Source organism: Ambystoma mexicanum, chromosome 9 (genome assembly GCF_040938575.1).
Source record: "Ambystoma mexicanum isolate Mex_15411 chromosome 9, UKY_AmexF1_1, whole genome shotgun sequence".
Classification (NCBI taxonomy): Eukaryota; Metazoa; Chordata; class Amphibia; order Caudata; family Ambystomatidae; genus Ambystoma; species Ambystoma mexicanum.
This window is the reverse complement of record NC_090931.1, coordinates 38,930,773-38,949,945: the sequence shown is the minus strand read 5'-3', so window position 1 is coordinate 38,949,945 and position 19,173 is coordinate 38,930,773. Positions and strand designations below refer to the sequence as shown.

General features: G+C 49.4%; 1 protein-coding gene across 7 annotated transcripts in view; it reads right to left on the bottom strand.

The window, feature by feature from the left end:
* IGSF9B (immunoglobulin superfamily member 9B) overlaps nucleotides 1–19,173 on the bottom strand; it is a 1,213,970-nt gene that overhangs the window by 373,334 nt on the left and 821,463 nt on the right. For all 7 annotated transcript variants that reach the window (XM_069614121.1, XM_069614116.1, XM_069614120.1 and 4 more), the window contains exon 14: nucleotides 1,206–1,432. In XM_069614121.1, coding sequence (XP_069470222.1) covers nucleotides 1,206–1,432 — 227 coding nt within the window. The remainder of the gene's footprint in view (nucleotides 1–1,205; nucleotides 1,433–19,173) is intronic.

Here is a 19,173-nt window from a genome sequence, read left to right as displayed (position 1 = left end):
TGAGTAGATGCAAAGCATCAGATCAAATGTATACATTATGCTCTGTACCATTGAGAACTGCTTTTTTGGAGACCTTATACACTTCTGGATAGTTTCTGCGAGCCACCTCTTTTCATTTACATTGTTTTGGACCCAATCAATGACAGTACACAGTGAATGCCTGGTTTTCCCACTACCTGTCCCAGTACATGTAGCCGTAGGCCCTTAAAAGGCAGTAGATTGCCAGAAGGGCTCTAAGCCCCCATCTCATCTAGATCAAGAGAGGGGATTCTCAGCTCATGCAAGACACAGGAGTGAGATATTTCTATGCTTTCTGCTCTAAGCATACTTTTGCATTGGGAATTGCTACAGTTTTAAAACTCTATTGGCATTTATTAAACACAGTTCTGCTAGAGTAAGATTTTGGGATACTTTTTCGTTAATGCAATGTCATATTACAATGGCTTGATAAGACCTTATTTATTTAGATTCCATCTAAGAATTATGCAAACATTTGTGCCCAGCCATCTACTGTAGCTTGACTGTTCATTCCCACTAACAAATGATGAACGAGGTGTCCTTTAAAAACATGTACAGGTTCAAATGGGGGGGCATATTAGGGAACTTAAGAAGAACCACCTCAGAACTCAACTGTCCTTGGGCTTGCAAACCAACTCCCATAGCAACTGTGAAGGGCAGGTCCGGACACGCCAAGGAGGGGCGGGGGGATGTTGCTGGCAACTGGTAAAGAATAGGGCAATGAAGGCTAGATTGGCACCTTCTAAAACAACAATAACATAAATAAATACATAATGGTAGAAAGGATGGTGGCAGCTGCTGACAGTACAGGTTACTGAGCTGGTTATTAAAGAAAAAGTCATGAAAATTGAGGTCCTATGAAGCGGGAAAAAGATGAATGTTTGGAGGCCAGCACAAGAATGCAGCTGAAGTGTGACCCCAATATCAATGAACCATGGAGTGCATTTAGTCTGAATGTTCATATGTTCCTGTTACTTTGACTCTCCACTCCCACAAGCAATACCTCTCACCCAGACCAAAAATGTATACGGTAAGGCTCCAAGGTAGAAAGATCTGCTCTTGTGCCCTAATCAGCAGTGGGTCAGAATGTGAGGGTCTAAGAGTTGCCACAGCAACTCATTGGTCCCCAACCACATCACCTAGCTCTGACAACCCCTACATGTCACACAAGGAACCCCACCCCTCACCTGAGACAAGTCCTTGGCTAGAAGTTCTGTGTCACTTCCTGCGATGGAATCATCCAGGATCTCCCAGCGCTCACCGACACGGAATTCCAGGATGTAGCGGTCGAGCGGCATACTGTGGTTGACAGGTGGCAGCCAGGATAACAGGACCCCTTGCTGTGTACGATTGGCGGTCAGACATCGCGGTGAGGTAAGCAGTATGAGGGGTTCTGGGGTTGTTAGCGGAAAGGCTGTCACACAAGAGGAAAAGGGTCAGGAAGGTTTAATTAACAGAATAACCAGAGGGTGCTTTCAATATGACGAGTCACTGCAACTGAAAAGATCATGAACAAAGTATGCAAATCACAACCAAATAAGAACTACAACATATTGAAAAAAGAAGGCATGTGTAGGCAGAGTCAATGCATAGGATCCTACAAACGCCAACAGAATCACTGGACAGGCAGTGCCTTTTTGGATTCAGCTGACAGGACTTTAAAAACGTTACAATAACATGTTTCAGTGGCTCCTTTTTCCAGTCTAACATGGGATATGTTACACCCAACCACCCTTTGGCACCCTCATGTTTCCCTACTGCTAGGCGGCTCTCACAGTAGCAGGATGTCGCTTCTCAGGGCATTGTGGCTAGAAAGTGCTGGTGTCAGGCTCCCACGATGCGAGAGTTGCCATCCTTCAGTGGATTCATGCACCCAAGATTAGATCCATTTCTACACAATTTAATATGGGCGATAATTGTAACATTCACTCATTTGGCCCAAATGTGATCAGACCCAATAATGGAGCAATGTCTGAAATGTACAAAGGAATGCTTCAGAGCAGTGTGGCCCCATTCTCTCCATTGCGGCACCCCTCATGATGAGAGTGCAGGTGAACAATGTGCGCAAGTACTGCGCTCCCCATGATACAAATGGTCAAGCACAACTGAGCAAAGTAGAAAGAGAAGCAACCATTCTCAGACCAACCAATCACGATCGGAGTCTGAAACATCACTGTGCACGCTGACCCATCAGAATTGCATTATCTAGTCAATACCAGATATATAGAAACAAGTGCTGTTTTATCAGCATGGCTGACATTTCATGCCATGGCCCTAGTGTCATGACCCTGCTCACTAAAGATGTGCAGGAATGTGTGTCACTGACCCACCTAGACCACGGCACAGGCCACTTTTATCCTCAGACCTACCGAGCTGGACACTGGTCCAGATTTAGGGTAGGCTAGTGGACAAGATAGTACAGCACAGACTCAGGGATGTTGCTTCTTCAGGATGGATTTCAAGTAACCAAGGGCACTGTGGGGGTGGCAACCTGATGATGTGACAAAGAAGGAAGCATTGGAATGCTGGCCAGGCAAAGCAGTTGTTACCATGGACAACCTGTCTGGGTATAATACAGCAACCACAAGGCCAGAACAAACAAATAAGAAGGCCGCAGCACTAAATACAGGGGGATCACTGACTTGACAGGAAGAGACCCAACTCAAAGAAAGCACTTTGCCTGGGAAGAATGTAAACAGCACTCACTAAACGAGCAAGAGGGGCTCACATGAGTAGAGACTAAGAGCTAAAGGACTATGAGTGTCTGCTGGCTGCTAGGAATCCTGGGTGGGAAGGCACACTGCTGGTTGGATAAACTGCATGAACAGTGGAATTGAAGACGGAATTGCCAGAAGATTGAACCAGTTAAATTTCAAAGTCACAGAGGATCTGAGAAAACACCCTTATGTAGGCAGGTGGGTACACTACTGCTGCTACTGATTTGACAAGCTTCAGTGCAAGGGTAACCCCGGGTGCGCTGTATGATCCAACCTCTGGGGAAGTATCACAGTGCCCCAACCCTCATAGAACCTGGTTTACAGACGTTTCTTCTGTGAAACTGTCAGACAAACCTATGGGCTGTAATCTCATTACTAAATACCCATGATCTTTATTTGGGGCCACAACTCTTACCATCAACTAAAACCTCAAACCTGTCAGTTTGTGCCTGGAGTCATGGATATACTGTACTACACCATCTGTAGTACTACTGGCAGGCAGGAACAGGAATGAGAACAGTGCCACAGTGAGCGAGACAAGCAGGTTTGAGAAGTAGTACATGAAAGACAGAGTGAAAATGTTTGTTTTTTGGTAGATGAAGCTTGCCCGCCAGAAGAGAAATTATGTTCTAGAACCGAAAACTTGTTTCAAACCCTGGTTTCAATTCACAATAACAGATGAACTGGAATGTGTGTTGTGGACAACCACACTCGAACATTTTCTGCATAGTGCAGAGCTGGTCCTTCCTTGCGGTCTGCTAGCTGTACACGTGTATCCACAGTATGCCATTCCATCTTCTGTGAAAATGTATGAAGCCACAGGAATGTGACAGACCTTGGAGAGTTTATCAGCCAGGATCATGGATAGAGTATCTTAAACAGGGAAAAGTATATATGGCAATTGAAACATGGTAATGGTTGTTGTAAGCAAGCTCAGCCAATGCCAATAAATTTGAGCAGTTATCTACTGCTTGTGAAATATAGCTTGATCAGTAATGGTTAATAATCTGGTTCACTCATTCAGTATGACCATTAATCTGTTGGTGAAATGCTGCTGAATGCTTAACTTGGAATCATAATAAAGATGGTAAAGCATGCCAGAATGTAACCTGAACCGGTGTCTCAGATAAAAAAAAGTAATCTAATCTAGTAGTCTGAGTAAATGGACAACATGTTGTACAAAGTTTAGCTAACATTTCAGACTCCAGCGAGGTGTTCAAGGCTGTCTTTGAGACGGTGTACATCAATGCCCATATCACAGGTTTATTTTTCAATAGCAACAACTTGGTTATAAAAAACACAGTTAGTACACTCCAAGGACACACTGGAGTGTCTCCTGGTTGTAACAAACCAGCTGCAGATTGCCTGGGTTTTTTTGTTCAATGGAATTTACACAGTCTTGAAAATATCTGTCAACATCATTTCATTTTATGTATAAAAAGGGAGAGGGTGAGGCACGCACTCTAGTTCCCAGATTAGTATACCTGCTGCAATTCAGTTGCTGTTCTCCTCCAAGTGCTTTCATGTCTCTTACAATCTTCAGGGAGGCAGTCTTTTCAGGTGTTACTGATTAGTCTCAATTGGTCTCAAGGAATTCTGGTAGCTGTAGTCTATTTTGGTAACCAGGAACCAACTCCCCTCCAATAGCACAATATTTTCCCCATGGTGGGAGGAGGGGGTAAAAACCATCGATGTGGCTCTCCTGGGTAGGGCATGGTGTCCCCGGTGCCGCTGCCTCTGACCGCTGCCTCATTTTAGACAACCTGTGCAACATTTAGTTTCTTTGTCCCAGATGACCCAGTATTCCTAAATCATGACACCATTTCAGCAATCTCTGCCAGAAAAACACACAAGCTTTGAAGAACAAATCCCTCTCTGAACCTGGTTGCAGTAGAGAGTATTGCTCTAGGCTAGGTAACTTTAGTTCCTTTTTAGAAACCTGTAGCTGTTCCAAATTATGTGTCGCTCCAATTATATCCAACAGTGCAGGATTCAGAATGAGTAATGGCTCCACTGGAATGATGTGGGAGAAATCAATGCTATTTCACCATGTTTTGGACCCGGACAACTGGACAAGGTAAAAGATCAAAATACAGCATCCACCTTGCTGTCAAGGACAGAGACAGAGAATTCTTGAAAAAGGCACTGTTTTTGTGGTCAGTGAGCACCACTACAGTACATGCCGTACCTTGAAGTTAACATCTCCAGTGCATAAACCGATCTTTGATGGCTAGCACTCCGCACTTTGGATGGCATAATTGCATTCTGCTGGAAGGAGTCTGCGGAGTGGAAAGCAATAAGTCAAGCAACTGTGCTTGTTGCGAGCAAGTGGCCACAACAGTGCTTTTAGAAGCATCGACCAATTGATAAATGGCTTGGAAGTGTCATACTGGATAAGCACACGTGGGAACAAAAATCATCTTTTAATAGAGGAAAGGCTACCTGTCTTTGTTCTGATCATCGGAAGAATACATCTTTCGTAGTTGGGGAAGACAGTGGGTGAATCATCAGGGAATAATCTTCAATGAAACATCGATGAAAGTTTGTAAAGCGCAGAAATCACTGTGCGTCTGTAAGAGTGGTAAGGGTTTGTCATTCCATAATGGCTTTACAATTGTGCGACAACCTCTCTGAGAAACTCGATCTTCTGAATATGCAACCGACACCTTCGTATTTTGGCGTTCAAGCAATATCGTCTCAGATGTTGTAAAACCTACTGTACCCATTGAACATTTTCCCTAATATTTTGTAGAGTAAATGAGAATGTCATCCAGATATAGACACAGCAATTCTAAAAAGTCTTGAAACAGGTCAGAAATTAAATGTTGGAAAGATGCAGTGGAGTTGCAGAGCCAGAACCGCATGACTAGACATTCTAAAAGGCCAAACCTGGTTTTAAAAGTGGTTTTACATGAATCTCCCTCTTCTATTTTCACCAGATTGTGAGCTTCATGCAGTGTGGCGAACTAGAAGGACTTGGACTAAGATATGTCTAGTTAAGGATGTTTATTATACAGAAAAAGAAAACGCCTAGCTAACCCTACTGCCATGAGGGAAGTTCTCCACCTAATAAACTAAGATATAAGGGTGCTCATCAAAGTTCCAAATAAATAAGTCTTAGTCCACATCCTATTCAGCTAAGTGGCCATCCCCCTTAGAAAAATATCAAAAAGAGGGAGGCTGAGCAACATCCTCTGTCTTCGGCTTCTGCTTGGCCCCATCACTTGGATCTCTTTCGACAAAGTTCATCAATTGTTCCCATTACAGTCCTCAAACTCCCCACAGGTTCTGTATGTCAAATGTCCAATTCCATATGATTCTCTTCGAAAAAAAGGTTTTCTCTTTTCAATAGGTTTTAAAAGTTTGTTATGTCCAACAAGCTCTCTTCAGGGTCTGTTCATTATAGTTCATAGTTCTTGGACTTCTCAAAGTCCTCTTGTCCTCCGAGAGGCTTACTTTGTCTCGGTGGGGCTTCTGTCTGTTTGGATTTTCTTGGCTCCTGTAACCCTTGTGCCTTTCTTGCCTTATCTATATTTGGGTTTATCTGGTTTCCGTAACGCTTGTGGATTTGCCAGGTTCAAAACTCTCGGTTTCTCAGGATTCTCCGAAGTCCTATGGCCCTCTGATAGGCTTGCTTTCTCTCTGTTTGGGTTTATTTGGCTCTCGTACCCATTGTGCCTCTCCCAGCCTTGAACGTTAATATCTCTCGATTTCCTAGAGCTCCCCAAAGCCCACTGGTCCTCTGATAGTCTTTGCTTATCAGGGCCTCCGCAGTGCGTCTGCGCGTTCTGATTTTCCGGCTCCCATAACCTTAGTAGCTATTATTACCACTGTTTGCCCCTCTCAACTGAGTTACCTTTTCAAGAGCAGTCGCTTCCCTATGTATGCCTGGCTCACCAATTGTTGCACTTCTTGTGCGGATCTCTGGGATTCGACTTCTCTGCTGTGGTCTGGTTTCGACATATGTTGACAGGCCCCAGGTCCACCACAGCTTCCGCGTGGTCATGCCACCAGGTGAGACTGTCACTTTCCCGTCTCTGTCTCTCTCCCGACCTCGGCATCTCAGTCGGTCAAGACGCCAACCTTCCGGCGTCTTGCAGCATTTTGTTCGCTCTCCATGCTACCGCTGGCTTCATGGTCTAGCGTGGCTCCACCCCTCCAGGACATCTTCCTATCAAGAGGCTTGCCTCTGTGTAGGATTCTCTCTCTCTCTCTCCACCTCAAAGTTCCTTGTGGTTGTATGTATGTCACAGAAACCAAAGCGGTGTGTCTTTCCAACTGTGGCGTTCAGGCAGGATCCAGAATTACCTGAAAGCAAAGAGTTTGAAGGGATGTCAATCAATGGAGAGTCCAAAATAGTATCATAACTACAGAGGGTGTGTTGTTGCTCTGAGTGTGGAGTTCAGGCGAGATTCAACGTTACCTGAAGCCAAAGAGATGAATAAATGTTCCTATTGGGAGAGTCTGAAACAGAAATAACAACAATCTTTCTGATTCCCATGTAGGTAGACAATGCCCTCTGGACAGGGAGTTCCTTGTCGCAATGGGAGTCCTTGTCCCCAAGAGGGAAATCACTCCCAGTGAGGCCCCACTTGCCCAGACCCCCAAAGGGGGTCTTGCTGAGCAGGATCACCTCCCTAGCCCCCCTCTGCGGAGAAGGGACGAATAGTCCAGATTTGTCACAGCAGGTCCAGCTTCATGATTAAATTTCCATTGGGAACATGGGCCATATGCTCAGATATTTGCTATAAGAGATAAAGGTTACTGACAGTGATGGATTTACATCGCAATAGAGAACGCAAGGTCTTAATTCTCCCATCTTCTTTGCCATGAAAAATATGGGAGCTCCTTGCAGCAAAGTGGACGATCTGTTAAATCTGTTATGGGGAAATCGCTAGATACTTTTCAGAAGTTGTTCCTGCTTGAACGACACAGATACACTGAAAGCCCTGATACTAGGTGGAGGGGGGGGAGGAGAGGGTTACTGTTGACCAAGATGGTTATTGAGATACAGAAACTGTCCTACAGCTGTCTCTTTGCAACTCATTGGTGCAGCAGATTATCTGGCAAGACTCCAAGTTCAATGACACTGTTCATGTGGGCCAGTCAATCAAAGGGTTATGCATATATTAGTCAGAAGACTCTCAAAATAACCTTGGATTTTGATCAATTAGACAAATCAGATCATATAAAATTCTCAATCTTCTGGTAATTGCACCAGAAGAGCTATTGTCGCGTTCATCAAATGGATGGGCTCAGGAGTCGACATTAGGGGCACGGGAATAGGAGGTTATTGGTCAATGGTCAAATCTTCATAATTACTAACTGTGATAGAATCAACTAATGGATCTGCTGCCCGTTCTTCACTGTGTAGGAAATTAAGACTGACAGCTGAAGGGAGGCAGAATCCTCGGTCAAGGCAATGAGGGAGACCACTGTGGGATAAACCGAAGGAGTGAATGGAGCAACGGGACACAGAATCATCAGCAAGTGAACTGGTTTAAGAGTTGCAAAAACTTTGAGGGTCAGAGTCAAAGCCCTTATATAGGTCCGTGTGACCTAGGTTAGGTACAGCACGACTGTTCGTGAATTGATTGGCTGCAACACTGTTAACTTATAATGTTCCACAGGAGTCTAACCTTTGTGAGAGCCTCCATCCAATGTCCCTGCATACTGGCTGACATACATGCTGAAGAGCCGTCATGAAGAACTGCAGATGGTGACAGAAAGACGCCTACAAGAGCTGCATCTCAGAAGGGAAATACTAGGATCCCTGAACGTGAATACATTGAGCTGTGTGAAGGTCTCATCACCGGGTTGGAAGGGGGCTCCGTGGAAGAGTGGTGCAGGGTGTCAGAAAACCAAAAAGGCAAACTGTGTAACAATTTCAGGTTGACCTTTACTGGGAGAGCTGTGTGAGACCCGAAGTGGTACCCTGAAGCTATTGTCTTTAAACACACACTGTTTTAGAATAACATTGCTTATTGTGAAGAGAGGAACATAAGTTATTTTTATATTAAAAAATGATTTACTCCAAAAAGAGGCTCGCTGAGACTACAAATCACACAGGGAATAACAAAACGTTGTTTGTTGCCATGTCAGTCCGAGAAAGAATTCTATATGTTGTGTATAGGGTACCTTTTATGGCACAGACAAACTTTGCTGGAATCCAAACTCTTCACTTAAAGAAGGATCCTGGACAAATTGTACTCTTGTATGTTTGTGCTCATTTTGTCAGTGAAATAAAAGGTCCCACTAACTACAACATAAACAAATAATAAAAACTACAAGTCAACAATTACATTTATGTCAAAGCACAGGCTTGAAAAATGTAGTAAGCTGCATAGCCATCATGTAAGCTTCAGACATAATGTATAGGCAGACACACATGATTCAGTCTAAATGTAAAGTGTAGAACAGAGTTACCTTCCCAGAGGGTTTATGGATAATCTGCCAACAAACAAAATAGCTTTGACAAATATTGTGAAAACTATTATCACACTTTTACCTTGTTTGATGTAAGTTCTTCATTACAGGTATAATTATGTATTCTTTCTTTCTCACATTGATCATTTCAGGATCTCAGAAGTAAATAACAAGAGTGGGTGTAGGCCAGCCTTGAGATGCACAAGCATCAGAGCTCTACAATAGTATCACCCACGCTCCCCTTCTGTTCCCAAACACGAACACAGTCCTGTCCGGGGCACAGCCCTCAGGCCAGCACTGCCTCTATGGTGCAGCCACGCAAGAAGCTTAGGGGCAGGCCCTGTGCTCTGCAGTCTAGGACTGGCCACCTTGGACTAGGATAGCACAATGGCCTGTTCCTTTGTGCCCTAAGGAGGGTGATCTCCCTCAAAACCCAGATGTACTTCTCTAACCAAAAGAACCTGTCTACCAAGACATGAAGGGGTGTGCTTCTGGCAAAGCCCCGACCTCTTCCTGCCGCCTGCTATAGCTCTGGGCTCTCCAGGTACACACACAGCCCGCCCTGCAGGCACTATGTAAAGAGAGAGAGAGAGAAAACCACTTGCCTGGAACCTCTGTCCTAGATGACTTCTCTTTCTGCTTCTAACTGGCTGTCAGAAAATGTTTCTTCCCACTCTGACCCTTTTACCAAAATACATACAAACATATTAGGATGATGCAGATCAGCACTGAGGTATACTGGAAGAGTTCGTTCTAGACCAACGGCGGGTAGAGGCGCTGGTAGGGCTGTTCACAGGGTGATCAGAGGAATTGTATGGTTGATCCACATCCGTCAGGTCCATAGAAGAATGTCAGGTTTGGCATCTGCCAACAGCTGCAAGGGCTCCTGTCTGGCATACACTATCAGGCTGAGATGTATTCCAGGTTGACGGCAGAAATGGGACTTCAGAATAAAATAAAGATGCTTCTTACAGTGCCGACCATGTCCCACTCTGCTTTGGAATATTACGCTCTCCAAACCCAAGTGAACAATCGAGAAGATGACTGCCCCATTTGGCAAAAAACATTTCAAAAAGACAATATGCAGATTTCAAATAGTCAATCAAATTTAGATGTAGCATCATTTAGAAAAATATATTATATGTGCATGAAGGCTCATGGCTGGAAGTCTTTGTGAGTTAAGCAGTGGCTCACACTTAAGGTTCCTAATTCCACAATATGAGTGCCCACCCGTCCAAATTCAACAATATTAAATATTCAACTACATTGTAATGAGCGCATCATTTACCTTGAAACTATTCAGGACATACGTCTTTAGGCATAAATGAAGCATGGCACAATACTTCTCTAGTGTGGTCAGAAAGCTTGCTCCAAAGCAGGGTACTAACATTGAAAGTGGCCTTCTTTCCGATATCGAACATTGATAGTGAGCATTAATCACTGCTCATATTTGGTTAATCAGACCTATCCCATGAAAAGCTGGATGAACCATGAGTCAGACACCCTCTTACTGACAAACTTGAGCCAGTGCATGATCCAAAGTTCTGTGTAATGTGTGCTCCATGACCCAGGCAGACTACCATGTGATCTGCACACTTTCAGGAAACGCAGGTACACCTTGTTACAAAATGTGTTTACTTAAGACTACTCAGACTACTCAATGTTTCGGAATCTGTGTATCAAAACAATTCTAGAAAGTGAATTCATCAGAGGTTGTGCGAATAGAGTGGAAAGTGACATAATGCCCAGGTCATGGGCTGGACATATTGCAATATGGGTGGTGTGGTAGATTCAGGAACTTTACTGTGTGATAACCAGAGATTTTACCAGAGACACTTCTGCCTAAGCGGCGGGGTGATGGAGTTGGGGGGGCAACAGTATCTGCCCCCTTTTATGAGCCATGATTGCACCCCCGGTACCATTTTCCATAACCCAATGCCTTAACAGTATGATGCTAGCTCGAGTTCTTTGTGTTTTGGTATTGAACTTCAAGTACCAGCATACCTAGCAACCACCAGAGACCTTAGCGGAATACAGATGGAAAGGAACAGGTTACTTACCTGTAACTGGTATTCTCCAGCATGGGTCTGGAGTGGATTCACATGCTCATGAATATTCATGAGCATGGGGTCTGGCATGGATTCACATGCTCATGAATATTCCCTGTCGTCAGGCTGGGAATACTCGGTAAAAGAAAAAACTGTTTGTTTCGTTTCTAAACTGTCTTTCTCCTATAAACCAATCACTGAGCTCTGTGTCATACTGCCCCCATTCAATGACGGCCCTCTACCTAAGCCCCTCCTCAGGCAGCCATCAGATTTGGTAGCACGTAAAATGGCAGTAGGACCAAGAGAGCAACCGCAGATGGGAAGGCGGGAGGGTTCGCATGTGAATCCATGCCAGACCCATGCTGGAGAACAACAGTTACAGGTAAGTAACTTGATCCTTCTCCAGCATGGGGTCTGGCATGGATTCACATGCTCATGAATAAAGAATACACAGCAGTACATAATTACACAATCACAGGAGGTGGCAAGGCTCAACAGAACCAATCTCATACCTCCTCACCAAGCTCACCTTCAAGCCAAAAGGTTGCGCAGCACTGCTTGGCTGACTCTGGACTTCTTCCTGGAATCCCTGTCGAGACAGTAGAATTTTGTGAAGGTGTGCGTCGACCTCAACATAGCATCCCTTCAAATGTCCAGCAGGGGCACACCAGACAGGAACGCTGTCGTAGCAGCGATCGCTCTGGTAGAATGGGCTCTCAGATGGCCAGGCAGCAGTCGGTTTGCCAACCGGTGACAATGAGTGATGCAGCGGAGAGCCACCTGGAAATGGAAGCCTTGGACAGGGCCTTCCCATGGCTCACAGGACCAAAGTTCACAAAAAGCTGAGAAGGTTTCTGGAAACTCTTCGTGCGGGTCACATAAAACTTCAGCGCTCGAGCCACATCCAGCAAGCGCAAGGTCCTTTCAGCCGGCGACGAAGGTGTCGGAAATAACACAGGTAACACCAAGGGCTTGTTGAGATGAAATTCCGGTGGAACCTTGGGCATGAAGGAGGGGTGCATCCGCAGCACCACCCTTGTCTTGTGGAAAGTCAAGTAAGGCCGCTTGCAGGACAGGACCTGGATCTCACCTACTCTTCTTGCAGAGGTGATGGCCACGAGGAAAGCTGCCTTCCACGACATAAACCTGAGAGGAGCTGAATGCATAGGTTCGAATGGGGCCCCCATGTGCCTAGTCAGTACCACGTTGAGTTCCCACGCCGGGGCTGGAGCCTTCATCGGCGGGAACAAAGGGAACAGTCCCTTCCCCTTCATGAATTCTTTGACTAGACGGTGCAACCACAGTGAAGAGGTCCCGGAGACCTGGTATAGCGGGAGATAGCCGCCAGATGTACCTTGTTGGAGGTGTGCAGCCCGATTTAGCCAATAACAGTAAATACGGAAGTACTTGAGTGGCCGTGACCCTCAGACAGTTGATCTTCTGCGACCGGCACCAAATCGCAAAACGCTTCCATTTGTGTCTGTAGCACTTCAAAGTCGACGACACCTGGCCTTGGCGAGCACCTCCCTGCAGTCCGCCAGAAGCTCTTAACCACCAAACTCTAATGCTGCAGGAGCCAGGCCTTCAGGTTCAGCGATCATGGGTCTTGGTGCAGAATTGCTGCTCCTTCCCTGGCAAGGAGATCCGCGACCACTGGCAGCTTGACTGGAGGGGACGTTGACATGCTCAGAAGGTCCGGGTACCAGATCTGCCTCGGCCACGCTGGTGCAACGAGGATCATCCCACACCAGTACCGTCTGAGTTGACTGATGGCTCGAAGTAGTAGTGGCAATGGAGGGAATGTGTACAAAAACAGGCCTTCCCAAGGGAAGGAGAATGAGTCCCCCATGTTCCCCGGCTGAGGGAACCTGCTGGCGATCCGCCAGCATTTGGTGTTCGTCGCCGTTGCAAACAGATCGGTCTGGGGACTGCCCCATTTGAGGAAAAGGTTGTCCACTTGATCCTGCTGAGAGAGTCGGCGACGTTGTTCTTTACTCCTGAGGAACATTCCATGGGCGATGGCCCAGTGCCACAAGTCCTGTGCCTCTTTGGTGAGCGTTGGGGATCTGCTGCCCCACGCCCCCCGCTTCCGGATGTGAAACATTGTGGTGGTATTGTCCATGAAGACCCTCACCACTTTGCCTTGATGGACGGCAGAAATTACCAGAGGGCCCAAAACACTGCCCGTAATTCCAGTACGTTGATGTGTAGCGTCTTTTCCGGCAGCCACAGGCCTCTGACATGAAGACGTCCGTGTGGGCTCACCATCCGTCCCGGGAAGCGTCCTTCATGACTGTCTCCTGGTAGGGGTGCTCTGGAGGTCCGTGCCTCCGGCGGAGTCAGAGAACATGCCCCACCACCTTATCGCTTGACAGAACTTCTCGTCGAGCGCAATCCTGTCCTCGAAGCCTTCGGACACCTGGAAGCCTTCAGACACCTGGACCCAACGGGCGTCGAACTCCTGGAGTGGACACATCCGCAATCTGTAGAGCCGAATCAGGTATATGCATGACGACATCATGCCGAGCAGCGACTTGATGGTCCTCACCGTGGCGATCTTCAGTGATCACAGCCATTGCACCAAGATGGCCGCCATCCTCTCCTCCGATGGTGACGCCAGGCAGGACACTGAGTCGAGCCTGGATCCCAGGAACAGCGCGTCCTGCGATGGAGTCAAGCGGGACTTATCATAATTAACCGAGAACCCTAGGTCCGTCAGCAGTTGGACAGTCCTCGCAGTGTGATCGACGGTGATGTCCCTTGACTTGGCCCGGATGAGCCAGTCATCCAGGTAAGGATACACATGAATCCCCTGTAGTCGTAGATAGGCCACCACCGGAGCCAGACACTTGGTGAAGACTTGAACTGGTAATGCTTCCCTTGTATGACAAAACACAGGAACTTGCAATGCTTTTCGTCTATGGGGATGTGGAAGTACGCGTCCTCCAGATCCAACGACAACAGAAAGTCTCCCTCTTCCAGCTGGCTAAGCACATGCTGCAGCGTGACCATCCTGAACTTTTGGGACTTTATGTACTTGTTGAGTCGTCGTAGGTCGAGATTGGGCCTCCAGCCCCCGGTCGTCTTTCTTACGAGAAAGCATCTTGAGTAAACTCTGGAGCCGCGGAGTCGCTGTGGAACCAGCTCTATCGCCCCTTTTCTTAACATGGCCCAAACTTCTAGCAGCAGCTGAGTGATGTGTTGTTCCTGTCGGGCCACCGGTGGTATTCACAGACACTTCCGTTGAAATTCTAAAGTGTGTCATTGGGCGAGAGCGTCCAGCTCCCTTCGATCGGTGGAGATGGTCTCCCACACGCTGATGAAGTTCGCCAGCCGGCCTCCCACCGGGGTGCATCAGTGGGGGCCCAACGTCTTGGCCGGTTCAGTCCTGCTTGGAGCTCAGCGCTGCCCTGGGGGACTTGACGATGGCGGCCACCTCCGAAGGCCTTGGAGCGACCCCCGTTGGCTTGCTGGGTCAAAGAACGTGAGGGTTGGCGGTAAGAGGTTGAGCCCCCCACCGAAACCATTCGAATACCTGCTAGACTTCCCTCCTGAGGAACAAAAGGACGGCTGGTGTTGTTGTAGAGTGCCCAAGGCACAGGCCGTCTCAGTGTCGGTCTTGATGGCCTGGATGGATTCATCGACGGCCTTCCTGATCAGGTTGTCTCAGTCGAACGGCATGTCCAGGACCCTCGTCTGGACCTCCTGCCTAACGTTGGTGGCCTTGAGCCAGCCACGACGGCGAATGCAAACCCTGTTGCCCATCTGGCAGAAACCTGTGTCCGCAATGTCCAGAGCCACTGTGATGGTGTGGTTCGACGCCACCTCGCCTTCCTGGAGGATCTCCAAAGCCTCAACCCGTTTGTCATCGGGGTGGAAATCCAGGCATGGAGCCATTTTGTACCAAAGCTCCCGGTCGTATCTGGCCACGATCGATAAGGCGTTGGCTGCCTTGACTGTCGCTGCCGCTGAATAGATGACCTTTCGACCCATGGAATCCAACTTCTTTCCCTTGTTGTCCGGGGGTACAGATGACAAAGACGACAAACTCAATTACTTCTTCCTGGCGGGCGCTGAGACCACCGAGTCCAGTGACGGTTGAGACCTCACACACTTGGGCGCAGACTCCGGTACCCGGTGGTACTTTTCAAAATGGTCTCTCTTCATTGGGGCTGAGGCAGGGTTCCTCAGCAGCGCCAGCCCCTCATCCAAGACGTCGTCCATGACTGGTACCGACAGGATAGTCTTCCTCCTCGCTCCCAGCGTTGGTACAGAAAGCCCGTCTTCTCCTACGGCTTGAGCTGAAAAAGCTCTGATAAAAGGGCGATCATGGAATGAAAGTACCCCAATTTGTCCGGTGCAGAAGCTCTCAGCGGCGGTGATGCATGATCTCCCATCCCTGCGTCGTCGTCCGTGTCTGTTGTCGCTGTCCCCGTCCCCCTATGGGGGGAGGGCAGCGACAGCTGGAATGGAGGTGTTAGATGTCTCCTCCTCCTCTTTGTCGGTGGTTGCCCCGGTCAACGGGGTCACCGGTGGTGCCGCCGCCGGAATCCTCCTCTGAATCTCCGACACCAACATGTGGCGGATCGAGAGGATATCCTGCAATATGTCTCTGGGGGGCACCTGGGGCCAGGGTCGCTGGGCCCAGCGCCCATGTCGGTGTCACCGTCTTCGCCGCCTCCAGCGGGCCTCCCCCCGACGTTCCCAATCGTCGTCACCACCCTGGATGGTGTGGACGCAAAGTATCTCCTCCTCGTCGGACGAAGAAATGCCCGTTCCTTGGAGTTCTTCTCCGTCCACCCCCCTTGTCCGGGTCCTGAGTGGTCTGTCGTGGGCATCTTCTTCTCCGTCGTCAGCTTGGACAAAGCCTCCCTCCTGGGAGGAAGAGCCACTCTGGCTGCCACCGGGGCACCCTGGACTGGGTCTGCCCCTTTTGCTTTCGAAAAGGAGGCCACCACGAACTCGATAGAGGACGATTTGGTCTGGATAACCTGGGCCTTCACGGGCAGGTCCTTGGCCTTCTCCTTCACGGATAGCTCGGACACCTTGTCCTGCTTGGCCTTCTCCTTCACGGGCAGTTCGGACACCTTGCCCTGCTTGGCATTCTCGGGGGTCTCCCGCAGCTTCCTCGGGATAGCTGACTTTCTCTTGGATGAAGAGCTGGAGCGGTGGTTGGAAATCGAGGCACACAGACGATGAACGTGCCCCGACCGTCGCGGGACCCGCTTGTGTGGCGACCCCGACGGAAGCAGACTCGCAGTGCTTGGCCTTGCCTTGGGCCCCCACAGATGGAGCGCCCCCAAAGGATTTACAAGCCCGCTCAAGTTGGCTAGATCTGGAAGAGGCATGCCACTGTAAATCACCCAGGGTAGAGGCTCTGGTCTTGAGCCACGCCGCCAACCGGACATGTCGATCCTTCTTCGTGCGCTTGGTGAAGCCACAGCAGATCTCACAATCTTCTTCTTTACGTGTCGGGTGCAGACAATACAGGCACTGGGAATGCTTGTCTGTGAAAACATTCCGCAAATCACAGCTAGTACACAGCTTGTAGAGGGAAGCTCGGGCCGCCTCCAACATGATCCGGCATGGTGTAGGCCTGAAGAGCTTCTGGAAGCTTCCAAGAAGAAACACTTGACCATTTCTGCCCTTGAGGGGCGATGAAAGATGTCGAAAAACTGGTCCCCATTAATCAGAAGGTTAAAACGATGGAGAAGGCATGCTCGATTGAAACAAAAACAGAGTTTTCCTACCAGAAATGCGAAAAAACGCACAAGCTCAAAGAGCGAAATGTGAGGATTCCCAACACTTGAACGTGCAGTAGAAATCTGAAGATGGCTGCCTGAGAAGGGGCTTAGGTAGAGGGCCAGTCATTGGCTGGGGGCAGTATGACCAAGAGCTCAGTTATTGGTTTATAGGAGAAAGACAGTTTAGAAACGCAACTGAAGTGGTTTTTTCTTTTACCCGGGATTCCCAGCCTGACAAAAGGGAATATTCATGAGCATGTGAATCCATGCCAGACCCCAAGCTCATTAATATTCATGAGCATGCAAATCCATGCCAGTCCCCTTCCTGGAGAACTACCGTTACAAGCCAAAAGTCAATTAGTGGCACGCTTTATCAACCCAACAGTACTCACCGCAGTGAATGAAGAAAGCAGCACTGAACCAATACTGTACTACACAGGGGCCAAAGAAAAAGACGAATCCAGGGGGGCATGGCTTGGAGCCAAGATGGTCGGTCCAGCTCTGTAAGAGCTCCCGACTGGTGTCACGCTGTCAACTAAAATGCACCGGTGATACAAACGAGGCGATATCAGAAAATAGTCCGGGAGCGGGCTCACGCTTCGAAGCACACATGGCCCGAGTTTCGGCTCTTTGCGACCCTGCAGTGGGGAGTACCCTGACCAAGGGTGCTGGCGACACGGGCCGAAGAAACACACAGCAAATATGGCGCCGTCCTGGGACTGTACCTGCCGAAATCGTCATACGGCATAGCACACCAGAGGTTGGAGGCTCGGAGTGCGGCGCGCCTGGAAGCACACGGTAGCCCTAGCGAACATCCTCTGCCTCGTCCCGGGGGGCGGCTCCACAGGGCTGGTGCAGCTGAGTCCTGGGGACCTCTCGGCGGGGGTCGCTCCTCCCATCCGCAGCGACAGCCCAACGCAGCGGCGGCAGGGAGAGTCTCCGGCTCCGGCGGCCCTCGGCCAACATTCCTGCTGTGGTCCCATCCTGCCAGGCACAGACAGCAGAGGTGAATCCCACCTGCGAACGTCCAGTCCATCCTCACCCAACAACCGCATCAGCAATGCGGCGTCCTGAAGTGGAGCGCTCACTGCCGCGGTGTCTCTCCTTGGGGCCCGGTTTACAACGCCCTCCCAGTGATCCCGCCGGTTCCTTTGTCGGCTGGGAGCGGAGGTGGCCTGACTCTAAAGCAGCCGATGGCGTACACCTGGGGGCCCCTCCCTGGAGAATGGGGGCAACCAACACATCGGGCAGCCCCCCCGCTGCCCCAGCTGCACACCTGCCCACAGTGAGTGATGCCTGTGACACCCGCTTGTCAGGCGCCTAGAGCTTCCCAACCTCCACGAGAGCAGCCCAAGCCCTGATCCCTCCAAGCCGCATATTGATCACCCAGGGCAGCTCCCCCTGCACCCATCCGCCGGGAACACAGTGCTCAAGGGCCTCCCCGGGGCCTTCCGAGGCAAGCCATCTGGACCCCAGCCGCAGCACCATCGAGGGGAGTCTGCGCCACAGCCATTCTTCTGGGGGGGGGGGGGGTTTGAGACTTATGAGATGCACCCCTGTGGAACAGCCCACCTTTGCCATGCACCAACACTTAATCCGGCCGACCCGCCATCCTGAGCTGAGTTGAGCGGCCCTGAAGTGGCCTACTGCCATCATTGAGGCGGCCTACCCACCTGCAACAACGCCAGGCAGCCAACCCCTCACCCTGAAAGTGTGGGCCCAAGGCAGACCGGCAATAACGCGGGCTGCAAGCAGACAGTGTTATCACATGGGCCACAGCACAGCAAATTCTATCCCGGCAGCAGCAAACCCTGTGGTCATGCAGCACCTCAAGGGGCTGGTCCAGGAACATCCTCAGCAGCAGCACGACCCAGCCTCCCACTGACAGGGACCGGGGACCCACTGGATCTCTCCCTCTCCGGGTCCTACAGGCACAAGTCAGCAACCCTTGCCCACACCGCGTGGCGGATTGGAGCCCAGGGAGCCGAACAGAAACACTCAAGCTGCACCCTGCCCGGAAGTGGCCCCAGGGCATTCAGCGCCAAACAGGGGCGTCCCACCTCCCAGAGTTGGCAACAGCCCCACTGAACAACAGCAGATTAAGGAAGCTGGCCCCTGAGCATCCTCATGAACGGATCGCACCGGGCCCCGTTAGCAGCCTCACCATCAGCAGCTGAACTACCCATCCTCCGATCAAAGGCCGGGGACCCACTGAATTGC